Below are 13,692 nucleotides of genomic sequence, written 5' to 3'. Positions count from 1 at the left end.
AAATCATAAACAAATGCAAATCTTCCCAGCTGTGGGGCAATCTCTGTTTCTGAATGGCTGTTGAACAGACTGTTACTCCCATGTGAGGATTAGAAGAAAACTTTTCTCAACTCAGCTGCAGAAATTCCCTTGTTGAAAGACTGACACACCTTTTTAAAAAGATTGCAAATGCCCCTTTAAGATCAGTATAACCAGACATTACACCCACTGTCAATAAAATTCCAGTCTTTAGGTTGTCCCATTTTATAATTTGTAAAGTTACTACAAATGCAACAGAGATACTACTATGAATCAGTCTGAAACATTTAATAATTTATAAGTAAACTCCATTCATGCATAGCTTAGATGATTTTAATTTCAAGTGATAAAATGCAAAATAGCAAAAACAATGTTATATCAAAGGTACAAAAACAAACATAACATGGTCTAAAATAAATGGTCTAAAAAAAAAAAAAAAAAAAAAAAAAAAGTTAGAATACGGGCACTTTGACAAAACTTTTAATCCTGTCATTTTTGGTCAGGAACTATAGAAAGCTGTCCACATGTTTAAAACATCATCATCAGTCTTCATCACTGCTCCACGCATCCTGAAAGGCAGGGTTCACAGCAGATGGACCACCAGCACCCTGTGAGGAAACAAGACAGACACATTTCCTTCACAAAAACATAATACCTAGGCAGACAAAAGTAAGAACCATATTTGGACATAGAATGTAGGAAAAACACAAGTAACCACACACTCCTGACAAATCAGAAAGAGGGCAGTTTATTCCAAACTTATGATAACTGGGTTAATTTAATCAATGTACCAAAAACTCGGATAAGAGATATATACTTCACTAAGTGCTTCTTGAATGTACAGACAGTATTACAATGTTGAGAAAAGGTATCTCCGTGTCATTGTATCTCTGATAATACTGAGCTATCACAATTAAAATTCCTTGAATTACTTTAGATTATCTGTAATTTCTACTTTAAGGAGAAAAGAAAAACACTAAGGTTTTAAAAGGCAAAGGTTTAAAGACTAATTAACAATTTTTAATTTTGTCCTAAAACAATTTTGGGTCATGTTTGAAATTTAAATGAGATTTTGCTAATTTTACAAATAAAATTCCAAAACAAATTCAAAGTTATTAACCCTTTAAGCACCACAGTATGAATGACAAGTGCTATTCTGCATCGCTGGCGATGCAGTAGGACTTAAAGGGTTCATTTATTCACATGTGAATAAAAAAAGGATTTATAAAATGTATCTAAAACTAAGTTGTGTTTGTCAAATCTGGAAAGCTGAAAGTTCCTTATGATCTCATAAGCTTTAAAGAACAGTAGATTTATGAATGGAATAGTGATTACTGTGGATGAACCTTAAGTCCATGGTTAAAAGAAGGACTCTGTTATTCCACCGGCAATGTTGGATGCTCAAACACAATCAGGGTCGATGGATTGTTTTAGCCAGATGTCACGTTTTATGACAGAATGTCTACTACATTATATTTTGCCACATTTTGCAGCACCAGTGTTGCTGCCATTTAAATTTCTCCAAAGCAAAAAAGACAAAAAAAAACAAACAAACAAAAAAAAAAAACACCATGAAACTATTTTTCAGATTATGCTGGAATCCCTACCGGAAGAAAAATCCTGGATATTCTAGAAAGCTCAAGAAAGTCCTCCCACATCCTCAGTTTGGTATGTTAATCTTTCCCTGATTTCTTATCTGCCTGCTCTTGTTAGATGTAGTTGTTTTGGTGACATTGAGGTCAACATCTCAAAACTAGTGTGTAATCTTCTGTAATGACAAACGCAATCATGACTCTTTAGATTTTGTTCTCTACTACTTAAAGGCAGATTAAGAGGGAACAGCATAATGACAAATAAGAACATGAGGAAGGTGTTAAGTTTTGGTATTAGATAAAAAAAATACGGCACTGAAGATATTTACATCTTACATTTATTTTTCCTCATTAGTTTTGATTATATGATTAATTTATTCCAGCAGCAGTTATGTTTTTAAATGATTTGTTGTGATATGTCTGTTGTTTTATTATACATGTTGTTACTGGCTGTAAACCTAATTGACCCCAGGGGATAATATAGCTTCTTTAACTTATTATTCTTTCCCGTTATTATGGACAGTACCTTATTTTCATGGTCTGAATCTTCTTCCACATCTGCAGTATGGAGGACAGGAACCCATGCCAAGATGTTACAATCCTTACCTCCACTGTACAACTCCTATGCACAAACAACAAGATGACTTTTACTTAATTGTTAAAAGACACAACCTGCATGGCAGAACATTCTCCTTTTCAATCACATCAACACATGGGGAAAACCCATTTTGACAATTTTAAATGGGACAGAGAGCATATTCATTAAGATACTTAAAACTGTCCATGCAAAGCAAGTGATCTCTTAATAGAAATCACCAGTGCATCGAGACTGAATTTGTTTATGTCTGGACAGGAATTATATAAAAAAAAACATTTTCAGGACTAAATGTCCTTTCCTGGAACTTATAAATCTTGTTGTACTGCATTCTCATGTGTGTCGCAAGTATAAAACGTGTGTCGCCGGATGTGGAAACTGCCTAATAAGGATGACATGGGTGGGGCATCCCTTTGCATCCTCCCAAAATGACATAATAATTAAGGAATTCCTCAGTACAAAGTATTACCATTGACAGTTAAATGGGCATAGAAAGTGAAGATAGATGACTACAATATTAGGTTATTTAGATTATTGTTTAAGGGAACTTGAGGACAAACTGAATGAACAGACTTAAAAAATGCAACATAACTTGAATGTTACCTTATGGTTCCAATCAAACGTTGCTATTATTTCAGTACTTTGGCAATAGCATATCTGCCATGTTAGAGTAAAAGTTACCTACAGTCTTCTTCACTGAAATTTCTTACTCTACTCACTGAAAATTCAGGCCCTGATACTGAAAACACTGGCAGAAAAATAGTACACTACATATCTTTATCCAAAATCTAATATTAAGCCGTACTTGTTTGAAAGAGTGCTCATTTATTGGGTTGTAAGATAAGGTATAAATAAATAAAATAACAAAACACAGCATCCACCAATCAATTTAACATGGAAAAGATGGTATTTATAATGACACAGCCAAGAAGGCTATGAATTAGCACCAGTGCCACATCCAAGTTCCACTGGTTTCTGGTACTGTTCAAACCTTAGTGAATAAGGAGGGTCTTGTATGTTATAGACAATGGGGAAGCTGAAATGTAGACAGTCTTCTTTGTCCTGATGTGGATAAGAGATAAAGGAGGTGAACCTACTTTAGTTGCACCGTGTGATTTCTAAAAATAATTAATCAGATTTTATTTATACTGTACAAACATGACAGAAAAAGAAACAAGCCAAAAAAAGTCAGTTACAGTCTCTTATATTATAACACAGTCACAGATTACGAGGGAGCTATATAATGATAAATGACCGCCAACATGAAGGCTGGGAACAATAATTTCTGTGTCCGAGCAGGGCCATCTGTATTTAAATTTATGGAAGCAAATGTTGACTTCGCCATGATAACTGTCAGGGGGAACAGCTTATTATCATCGCAAATATGTAAAAGCACCAACTGCAAAGCTGACGAGTTTAAAAAAAAATGGACAGAGAAAAGCTGACATGAACTCTTAAACTATATGTGAAACAAATAATACATGACTTTCAGAATGAAGAAAAAAAATTAAAAGATAACAAAGATAGTGCTGCAGTTAGATGCCTATGTGTTGAACAACTGACAATGAGATGTGTCTCACCTGATAGTCTGGGTGAAACTCACAGCAATCAACGCTGTTGTAGTGACCCCTAAGCATAGTGATCAGTTCTCCTGTGTGTAGAGCGTACACTGCTACTGAGCTTCCACATGGCACAAACACAAACTCTGGGCTGCAGCCACGAGACACTGTGAACTGCAGCCTTTTACGACTCTCATTGCAGACCTTCCCGTAGTTTACCTGATGGATAAAAAGTGAAAGAACCCCAGGTTCAATGTGCATATACAAGTTACAATATATTTTACTGCTTATAAAACTACACATTTTTAGTACTGGATTTTAAGATGCTAATTTATTAACTTGATACCAAACATTTTTTGAACAATTGACCTAAAAAAGTTAACATGTGAACATGTTAAATATTCTACACTAGTATTTGATTTAATACATAAAGAAAAAAAAAAGGGTTTCCTTATTTGAAAGTTGCTTGACTGGAAATGGGAGAGAGAAGGGTTGGGAATGACATCAGCAAAGGGCAACAGGCTGGGGCTCTAACACACAACCAGTTTGCACAACCAGTTGAGCTACCAGGCACCCAGGGTACTACTTTTTAAACTTTCCTAAGTTTAAAGATCCTTATTTAGGTATACAGTTTCACTTTTATTTTTTTTAGCAAAGGATAGCATGGTATGAAACAGTTATGTAAAGGCCCATCAAAGACATTTGAGGACATAAAACACTTAAAGCACTATCCTGCAATTCAGGACAAACAAGTACAAACCAGTACATTAAACCACTACGGTGGTTAGTAGGCTTTATTTAACTTGGAGGAAAAAAATGGGACTCTGCAGCATACGAAAACAATCTAGAAAATCAACATAAATAATAACAAATTGATATAAAGTGAAAATAAAGTGGATAAGAAAATATGTATATAAAGAAGTAAACACAATAAGTACACAATATAAACATGTAAAGATGAAACTGACATCAACATATGTGGCAACATAAGTGTTCTGCAGGTCTTTTTATCCTGTCCACACACTATTTGTGTTGCTGTGGAGCCCCACTCTCTCCACCCTTCCCAGTGTGCTATTAAGCAGTCTGATGGGCCTGGGTAGGAAGGATTTCCTACTCTGTCTGTAGAGCAGCCTGCTGCTGAACAAGCTCCTCTGTGCTGTTATGGCAGCATGCAGAGGGTGTCTGCCATCATCACTGATGGACAGCAGCTTGTCCAGTGTCCTCCTCTCTGTAACCGCCATGACAGACTCCAGCTCCAACCCCACCACATCTGATCAGCCTGCCCATTCTGTAAGTTTCCCTCATCCTGGGGCTTCCGCCCCAGCATATCACACCATAGAACAGAGCGCTGGCAACCACTGAAAATATAATTAAAATTTTATCGCATATACATTAAGAAGCCATTTTTTGGCAAAAAGGGAAAACATGACATGAGATATAACTGATGGTCCCACTGATGGTTCCATGATTGTATATGTTTCAAGTGTCTTAAAAGGCAAAAAAAAAAATATGTCAAATGTATTAATCCCCAAGTTTTTCAAGGGAGACTATAATAACAAAGTCTCAATACATTTGCCTTACCAGTGTGTTTTCCCCCGTGGCACTATTCCAAAGCCTCATACGGTCATCAGTTCCAGTTGTAAGGAGGTACAGACCATCAGCAGTAAAGCAAAGGCCGTTCACTCTGCCATTATGGGCTGTGTTTACTGGTGAGAGACAGCTAAGACTTGATAACAGAATACGTGTCATCTACTTCTCCATCACAAACACACTACATCTATAACACATATTTATTTTTCCTATGTTATATAGTGATATCTTAAACCAAATCTTTAACCACTTACTCTTGAGAAGTTTCATGTTTAAACCCTGCTGACGCAACAGTGACATATACCATAAGGGAGCAAATGTTGTGAGTGGCAAATCCTGGGTTTGATTTCCTGGCTTGTCGGGTCATTTGTTTAATTTATTTCCACTTATTTTTCTCTCTGCAACATTCTGTCTGTATTGTCAAATGAAATGATGGAAATGCTGAAAGATAGTTTTAAATAATTTATTTATTATTACATATAATAACTGAGATAAACTAGATTAATCACAAACTTGCTTCCTTCTTTAACACAAAACTCAGACAAGGAAAAACAGAAACTGTATATGGAGAATGCTGACCTTTCATCTAGAAACACAGACTCTGAAAAACCTGAATAACCTGAAAAATCACAACTGAGGAGAGAAACAAGGTTGCTGTGTTACACATACATCTATCATGAGCAGCATCTCTTCTAATTTACCAGGAGTGTAAATTCTGTGGCTCAGCAGTAATCTGTGTACCAACAATTCCTCAGCTTGTACTAATGACGATATTACTGAGTTTGCAAACATTTATTGTTTGGTCTTCACATGCAGTAATAAGTCTATGCAGCACTAAAACTTAAACCTACGGTGAGGCCTCTTTCTACTACTACAGCTCTTGTCTATGCAACGGCCTGCCAGAGGACTTCAGAGCTGCAGAGACTGTTGATGCTTTTAAAAATAGTCTCAAGACCTACCTTTTAATTTAGCTTTTAACTGAATTGTTATCTCACCTTGTTTAGGCTATTTTATTTTATTTTTTTATGTATTCATGTAATTATTTAAAAATTGCCTGTTTTGTAACATTCTCAGTTCTTTTTTTCTACTTTGTTTTGCTAAAGGCACATTGTTTTAATGAGCTACTTTGCTTTATGTATGAGTGTGTGAGACAGAGAAAGATTTGTGGATTTTTAATTGCTGTTTTATATTTTTTTCTATTTGCAAACATTGTTTTGGTGTGCATTTTATTGTGTAAAGCACTCTGTGCTACTTGTGTATGAAAGGTGCTTTATAAATAAAAATTGATTTGATTTGCTAAAAGGTAGCCATCCTAAGAAATATCAATTATAAAAAAGAGATGTTGAATGGTTACAGACAAAAGCTCCAGACCCAATGTCCATTTATAACAAAAACATTTTTATTTCTTTAAATAAAAGCTATACAATTTCCTGAAATTCCTGTCTGTTTAGGGTAATAAATGAAAGATGCTTAATAAGAAAGAAGAACTATACCTGCCTCTGAGGATGCTTTTGACTTCTCTCCATTGTGCTGGTCCAGAGTGAACAGACTACCCGAAGCACGACGCACATCCCACACTTTCACTTTGCTGTCTGCACTTAGAGGGACAAATTAAGGAATTATTATAGTGTTATGCTTTCTCAGATATCACTCCATAATATGTTTGATGACTCAAACAAACAACAGCAAAACAGCACAGATGCTCAAGATTGCTCAAGATGCTCAAGATTGCTATGTTCAATATTCAACTGTGTGTAAACTAGAACTTGTTTTTACAGGTCAATTTTCTGTTGGGAATGAATATGCTGCTCCATAATAGCACATCATTCACTTTGTCTGTGTGCCTCTCTGTGCCAGGTGTTTTCAAAATCGCTTACAGTCCAAAGGCACAGAGGCACACTGATCCCAATGGGTTAATTAGCAGGTCTTATGTGGCAAAAAAACAGGTGGGGAATGTATCTACCATATGCTATACCAACAGGGCAGCTAGAGCGCCACAGTGCCTATCTAGTAGTGGTGTGTTGCCATTATCCTTGACTTAAGTGTGGCCAGATGGCAGTGACACAGAAGCAGGGGCAAAATGAAGTGGGGGTCATGGCATTATATGTGGCATCATATTTTACATGGCTTAAAGGGCAAACAAGGTTCAGCATGAATAGCAGAACACAGCTTACCTGGCAGTGGCTAAGACATGCTCATATCTGGGCGACCACCGCACAGACAATACTTCTGCTCTGTGACCTGGAATGGCAAAATGTTACTGGTTACCACTTAAATACGTGCAACCATCCATACAGTGGACATTAAAAATTTTGAGCCCAATAAAGTTTTCCACGCTTTGTGTTTCAGATGCATCTAAACATGGATTAAATTCAAACTAATATACTGAGGACTAATATATTACATGTATCTAATTATTCATACCCCTAATTGTGGCCTAATGGGAGAACAACAATGACATAATGAAGCCTTTTCGGGATTGTGGCACACTTTTCCTCTGGTGGTTTGTTCCATTCAGTTAGCTAAGGCATAGACTCTGGCTGAGTTGCTACAGGATCTCCGCTGAATTTTTCTTAAATAACTCCTGTAATTTCTTGGACGTATAGTTTAAAAAGTTGTCTTCTTGAAATGTAAACCTTAACCCCATGCCAGGAATACTAAACAAAGTGGAGAAAGATATCACACTATTATTATTTATACCCATTTTCCCAGCCCATATAGGAAAATCATTCCCACAACATGACACTACCATCACTATATTTGACTATATGTATCAGTAGAAGGGAAACTTACATACTGATGCTCTCAAGCTCAATACAGTTTTCACTATGAATTACAGTATCTGCACTGAGACCTTATGTCCAATTGATATATTATTTGGGAATAATTAGTCTAAATTCAAGGTGTAGAAGCATCTTAAAACCAAGGACGAAACTTAGATGCACCAGAGCCTTTTGCATATTATCATGTAGTTGTCTTTATCTTATTTTAATGAATAAACTGAACACTCTAAAAGTGTGTTCTGTGTTTTTTTCCATTGTAGAGTACTCTACTGTGTGTAGATAGATTTAAGGAAAAGAAAAAGAGTAAATCTATATCAACTTCAGATGACTTAGACACTAGAAAGCTATTTTTCCGGACATTCTTGCCTCAAATGTTTCTCTTTTTGTATGTGTATTTATCATTATTATTATTTTTATTGTTCTTAAGCCCTTTAAATCGAATTTACTCACTTAAAAAGAGTCACAAAACTTGTACATAAAACACTCAAATAAAGGGGCACTAACCCTGAAGAACATGAATCCGTGAACCAGACTTCAGATCACAAAGTTGGATTTTAGGGTTTTTGGTGCCAACTAAAAGCATAAAGAAAGTGAGATAGATTAGAAGGGAGAACACATTTATTCTTTAATTAAAACAATGAAAAAACACAGATACAATATTAGCATGTATCCAGAATACTATTATTTAATTCAAGTACACAGTTTCAATTTCAATGACCAAATTTTATTTAACTGCTATAAAAAGTATCTCAGTACTATACAACAGGGCTACGCAATATGGTCCTACAAGAACTACAGCCCTGCAAGTTTTCAATGTGTCCCTGCTCCAACACACCTCACTCAAATTATTGAGTCACTGTGCAGATCTTCATAGGCTGTTGGATGCATTTAATTTGAGTCAGGCGTCTTGGAGCAGGGACACACTGAAAACCTGCAGGACTCTAGCCCTCGTGAGTAGCCCTGCTATTCAACAATAACCGAAAGGTGGCTCAGAACGTTAAGAACAAGAAACCCAACTTCTCACAGATAAGGTATGATAAATATGAAAACTAACAGATAAGAACTTCTGATAATCCTGTTCTAACACACCCATACCTTCCATTCATGAAGACATGGGAGTGAGCAAACCAATGTTTTTACAATATTAACAGCTCGAAAACAGCTCACATTTATGAATTCAAGATGCTTTTAAGGAACAGATTCCCTAAAAAGTATTCTCTAAGGTATAAAAAAGAACACAGTGAAGATGACTGAAACCTGTTTGACAGGCAGCTCTCAGAGGGAAACACATATTAAAAAGAAACTAGCTCTCTCTGGCCTTGAAAAAGCCATGTTGATGGGACTGATTTGTGTATGTGAGAGGGAACTTAGTCGACATGATTAACCTGTTCATCTTGCTTTGTGGCCAAGGAGCACCAAGATTCCAACAATGTTTCTCCATTGAGGTTTGTTCATGTATAACTAGGTACTGACTTCTTTCTCTCACGTCCATGTGGTACATGGTAACAACAGTGTCCAGCTTGTTTGTTGAATAAGCACGTAGCACATTTCTTGAAGCAACAAACTTTTGACAGACAAGATAACTAATGAGATTTCTGTCTTAAGTTTAGAGTTCTTTAAGGCACAATGACAGAAAAAAGAAGCAGCTGTTCCAACTGGTTTGTTCTGCATCAGTAAGAACAGTAAAAACCGACTGCATGCAACACACACCTGCAATGAGACTGTGCTTCCTGGCGATGGGGGACAGGTGGTGATTGTAGACATTGCCCTCAAATTCAAACACTTCAGCAGGCTAAAAACAAAAAAGTAGGAAAAAGAAAAGGAAACAGACAGAGAAGGTAAGTTGTGGTAGTCATATATAAGTTCAGGGCAGTGCTCATTTGCATATGTATGCCAAATGAAAATCTAATCCTATGATTAAATGTACAACAGTGTAGCCTTAAAGCCTAATAGAGATATAAATTCACCAAAGGGGATAGAGTTAAAAAAAAAAAGGCAGCTCACTGAGGCTGCTGTGGTTACAATGCAAATTCTTCAGCCAACATAAAAAGCCTCTCTGTGCTCCATCTGTCAGTGTGTGCCAGCACCAGCATGGACTTAGCCAATGGGTGTGGGCATGCATGCACACACACACATACACACACACACAGACACACACAGGAGGCTCTGTTTGCATAGAAACCCCACACATAGACATAGATGAAATGCACATCGATGCAAAACACCCAACACATTTAAGAGATATGAATGTGTGCATTTACATGGGACACAAACAGAAACTAATAGAAGAAAAAACATTTGAAAGATTGGTGGGGTCTTTTCTGTCCCTTCCCTGACCTTTTGAGGTAACTGTGGTGCCAGTGTAACTCTAGCACAGATCTGGCCCTGCCATATGGGACAACGTGGCATACAAAGGTAGAGAGCATGAAGCACAAAATAAGAAAGAGAGAGGATGAGATAATGAAAACAGAAAAAATGTGAACACGTTTTGTGCAGCTTTAAACTGGAGTTTGATAATATGATGCAATGCAATGACTTGGGCCATCAACACTTATTATTTATTGATACTGTCAGATACTTAATGTATCCAAATCATATAAAGTAAACCTGGTGAATAAGTCTGTAGGTGGTATGGCTTACTTTTAAAGTCTCTGTATCCCAGACTTTCATGGTTTTGTCAAAGGAACTAGAGACAAACATCCCTGTGTCGTAAGGATACCACTGGACTGTCTCTACACTGAATTTGTGGACATGCTGGCTTGACCTGAGAGAAAAAAAAAATGTTCAGGAATTTAGAAGGACATTTTCTTCACATTATAACAATAATGGAAAGAGAAAGAATGACTATAGTGATATGTATAGTTATAACAACATGCCTTTGTGATGCATCAAACAAAGCACAGTATCAAAATCCTAATGAAATACTACCCTCCAGTGGATGGACTGGGTAAACGGGATAAATTTACCTTCCGACTGTGCAGACGGCCTTGCAGGTGTACTGTGGTTTCCTGCTATAATTCTCCAGATCGTAGATGACAATTACTCCATCTGAACCTCCAGACAACATACTAACAAATGGAAGATGTTAACTTCAAATGAATCGTTACTACATATACATTTAGAATAAACTTATTAGCATTGTCAAAAATGGAATAATCATTACACAAAACAATCAGTTTGCCATTTGATAGAAATTATTTAAATCAAGCTCAAGTCTTGGAAATCAGTTTAGAAAAAACAACTCCATGTTTTCATAATTACATGAGAAATAGTAATGTAGTAGATTTGCTAATTGTAATAAATGTAATCAAACTATACTTACTATCTGCCCTCAACTGCTTCAATATCAATGGTATTGATGCCATTTCCATGAATTTGGTCTACGTCTCTGTCAGGATTTAGCTTCAGACTAAGGACTCTTGGGAGATATAAAAAGAAAAAGAATGTTTTTCTTCCTGTTTGACTACCGCAAAAAGCAAAAAAACTATCAGTAGACAGTGGCTAAGTATAAATATTCCAAATAAACAACAGTGGTTAGAAATGGTTAGAAATGGTTCATGATATTTAAGTTTTGAAGTAACTGACATATTTAAGGGTCAAAAAAGACATGTTAAAAAAAAACCAAAACGGAATAAAGACATATTTTAAAGGAAATGACTAAACTAAATGAAAGCCTGTTCTGATATGAAATACCCAAACACCACCACACAACTACTGTTTTTTAAGTTAAGTTATGTAAATGTTTGCATGAAGCATATATAAGTAGGTATATTAGCACACATGTATGTTTGATACAAGTCTGATGTCTATGTAAGTATATAAGCAGGTGTACGTACATATACATGGGGGGAAAAGCTCTGTGGCTCTGCTGATAACCATATATACATTATGTTGTATTTCCTTGCTATTGCTGAGATGCTGAACCTGTTTCTACGTTTTATGTTTATACATTCTTGAAAACACAAAAAAAAATTGTATTTTTAAAAAAAAAAAGATCTGTGAAAATCTTTTTCACCACAGATACTATTAGATAAAGAAAAATGGTTGTTGTAATAGAAAAAGAGATCCAAAATCCTAAGTTTAGTTTAATCTTCGCTTTATCACTCTAAACTAAACAACTTTGACTTTGTGGATGTTCCACAAACATTGTAATCTATAGGCTGCATTAATGAAAGTTTCAATAAAACATACAATGCATGTGTATGACAATTTTCAAATGCAATAATTACATACGACCAAAAGCATCATTCTATCTACAACAAATGGTGACAATACTGTAACAAAGATAACGTGCAAAACATTACATCGAGTGACACACTTTTACATTTTCGCGATACACATTTACATCCAATGAAACACTTTTACACGTTTACCGAAACACAATTAAAAAGATAAATGTTTCACCAAAATCTGTGACCCATCAGAATCTGTGACTGCAGGGAGCCCGTACGTCTTTGAAGACGAGTAAAATTTTGAAAACACTTTTTTTAAGTCTGAGTTCATTATAATGCAGGTACAGTAAAGTAACACATTCTGATAGCTATCAGAAATGTGTTTTCAATGAAAGTGTTCAAGACTTCGCTCGTGTTCTAAGAGGTACATGCAGAAAAATGTACAATATCGCCCCCTGTGGTCACATATTCTGATGGGTCACAGATTTTGGTTGAACACCTATCTTTGTAATTGTGTTTCGGTAAACTTGTAAAAGTGTTTCACTGGATGTAAATTTGTATCGCAAAAATGTAAAAGTGTTTCACTAGATGTAAATGTGTATCGCGAAGATGTAAAAGTGTTTCACTCGATGTAATTTTGTTTTACCCTTCCCGGCCACCGTAAAAAAACACTTGCGCATTGTTTTATTATGAATTGTTTAAAAATATTTTTCGTGTAGCACACAAGCACCCACGTACAACTGGCACATGCTTAATTCATTGTAAAAACAGAATTTTAGATTTATCGGAGGTAAAAGTACATATATTTGCTTGTTTGCAAAACTTGCTTTAATCCCTAACAATATACACTATTTTCTGTTCATTTGTGATTTATGTAAACTTTATTTCATGATTTAATTTTCTTTCAAAAGCAGTGTTGCATCTAAACCAGGGTTATTCAATTTGTTGGAGATAATAATACATTCTATATAAACGAATTATGACATTGATATTAAATAATTATATTTCACTCACCTTCTCGTTGACTCGGCGCGTCTCAGTCGCAGAGGGTCATCCAGACCAGCCTGCCTTGCAGTCAAAAAGCCCAACATTGCTCCACCGGGGGAATAAACTAACGGTAACTATAAAAAAGAGAAAAAGCACTTATTTCTGGCTGCTAACAGCTAACCTAGCTTAAAGGCTAACATGTTACCTTTACTGAAGTGCGTTTCTAATACATACTGATTGTCTGCTATTTCTACAAAACATTATATTGAGAATATGTTTCTATTATTGCTAATTGTGCCATCTGAATCTTTCTAAAATATTATTTTTTGTAAATGTATTGATTATTTTGTATTAATTTCAGCTAGCTTCGGTCCAGCTCAAAACAACAAGCTGCCA

At 35.8% G+C, this 13,692-nt stretch overlaps 1 protein-coding gene across 1 annotated transcript; it reads right to left on the bottom strand.

The window, feature by feature from the left end:
* Window positions 1-291: 291 nt before the first annotated feature.
* ercc8 (excision repair cross-complementation group 8) lies at window positions 292-13,686 on the bottom strand. The gene is made up of 12 exons (XM_041999035.1): window positions 13,324-13,686; window positions 11,460-11,555; window positions 11,104-11,205; window positions 10,778-10,901; window positions 9,848-9,929; window positions 8,642-8,710; window positions 7,529-7,595; window positions 6,848-6,951; window positions 5,346-5,470; window positions 3,786-3,983; window positions 2,137-2,232; window positions 292-626 (listed from the first exon to the last, which is right to left on the bottom strand). Exons 1-12 carry the CDS (start codon window positions 13,398-13,400, stop codon window positions 561-563), a joined length of 1,206 nt encoding a protein of 401 aa, XP_041854969.1. The 5' UTR covers window positions 13,401-13,686; the 3' UTR covers window positions 292-560.
* Between the last annotated feature and the right edge of the window lie 6 nt (window positions 13,687-13,692).

The sequence above is a fragment of the Melanotaenia boesemani genome, chromosome 11, assembly GCF_017639745.1.
Source record: "Melanotaenia boesemani isolate fMelBoe1 chromosome 11, fMelBoe1.pri, whole genome shotgun sequence".
Lineage (NCBI taxonomy): Eukaryota > Metazoa > Chordata > Actinopteri > Atheriniformes > Melanotaeniidae > Melanotaenia > Melanotaenia boesemani.
The sequence above is the reverse complement of the archived record's forward strand: the minus strand, read 5'-3'. Positions and strand labels throughout refer to the sequence as shown.

Bases quoted from the DNA above. Each gene is read 5' to 3' on its own strand.
- ercc8 (XM_041999035.1), bottom strand. From the start codon at position 13,400: ATGTTGGGCTTTTTGACTGCAAGGCAGGCTGGTCTGGATGACCCTCTG. The intron at 11,556-13,323 runs GTGAGTGAAATA...ATATCTCCCAAG, and splicing joins CGCGCCGAGTCAACGAGAAG to AGTCCTTAGTCTGAAGCTAA. The intron at 8,711-9,847 runs GTGTGTGTTGCA...TTATGCTTTTAG, and splicing joins GAAGCACAGTCTCATTGCAG to TTGGCACCAAAAACCCTAAA.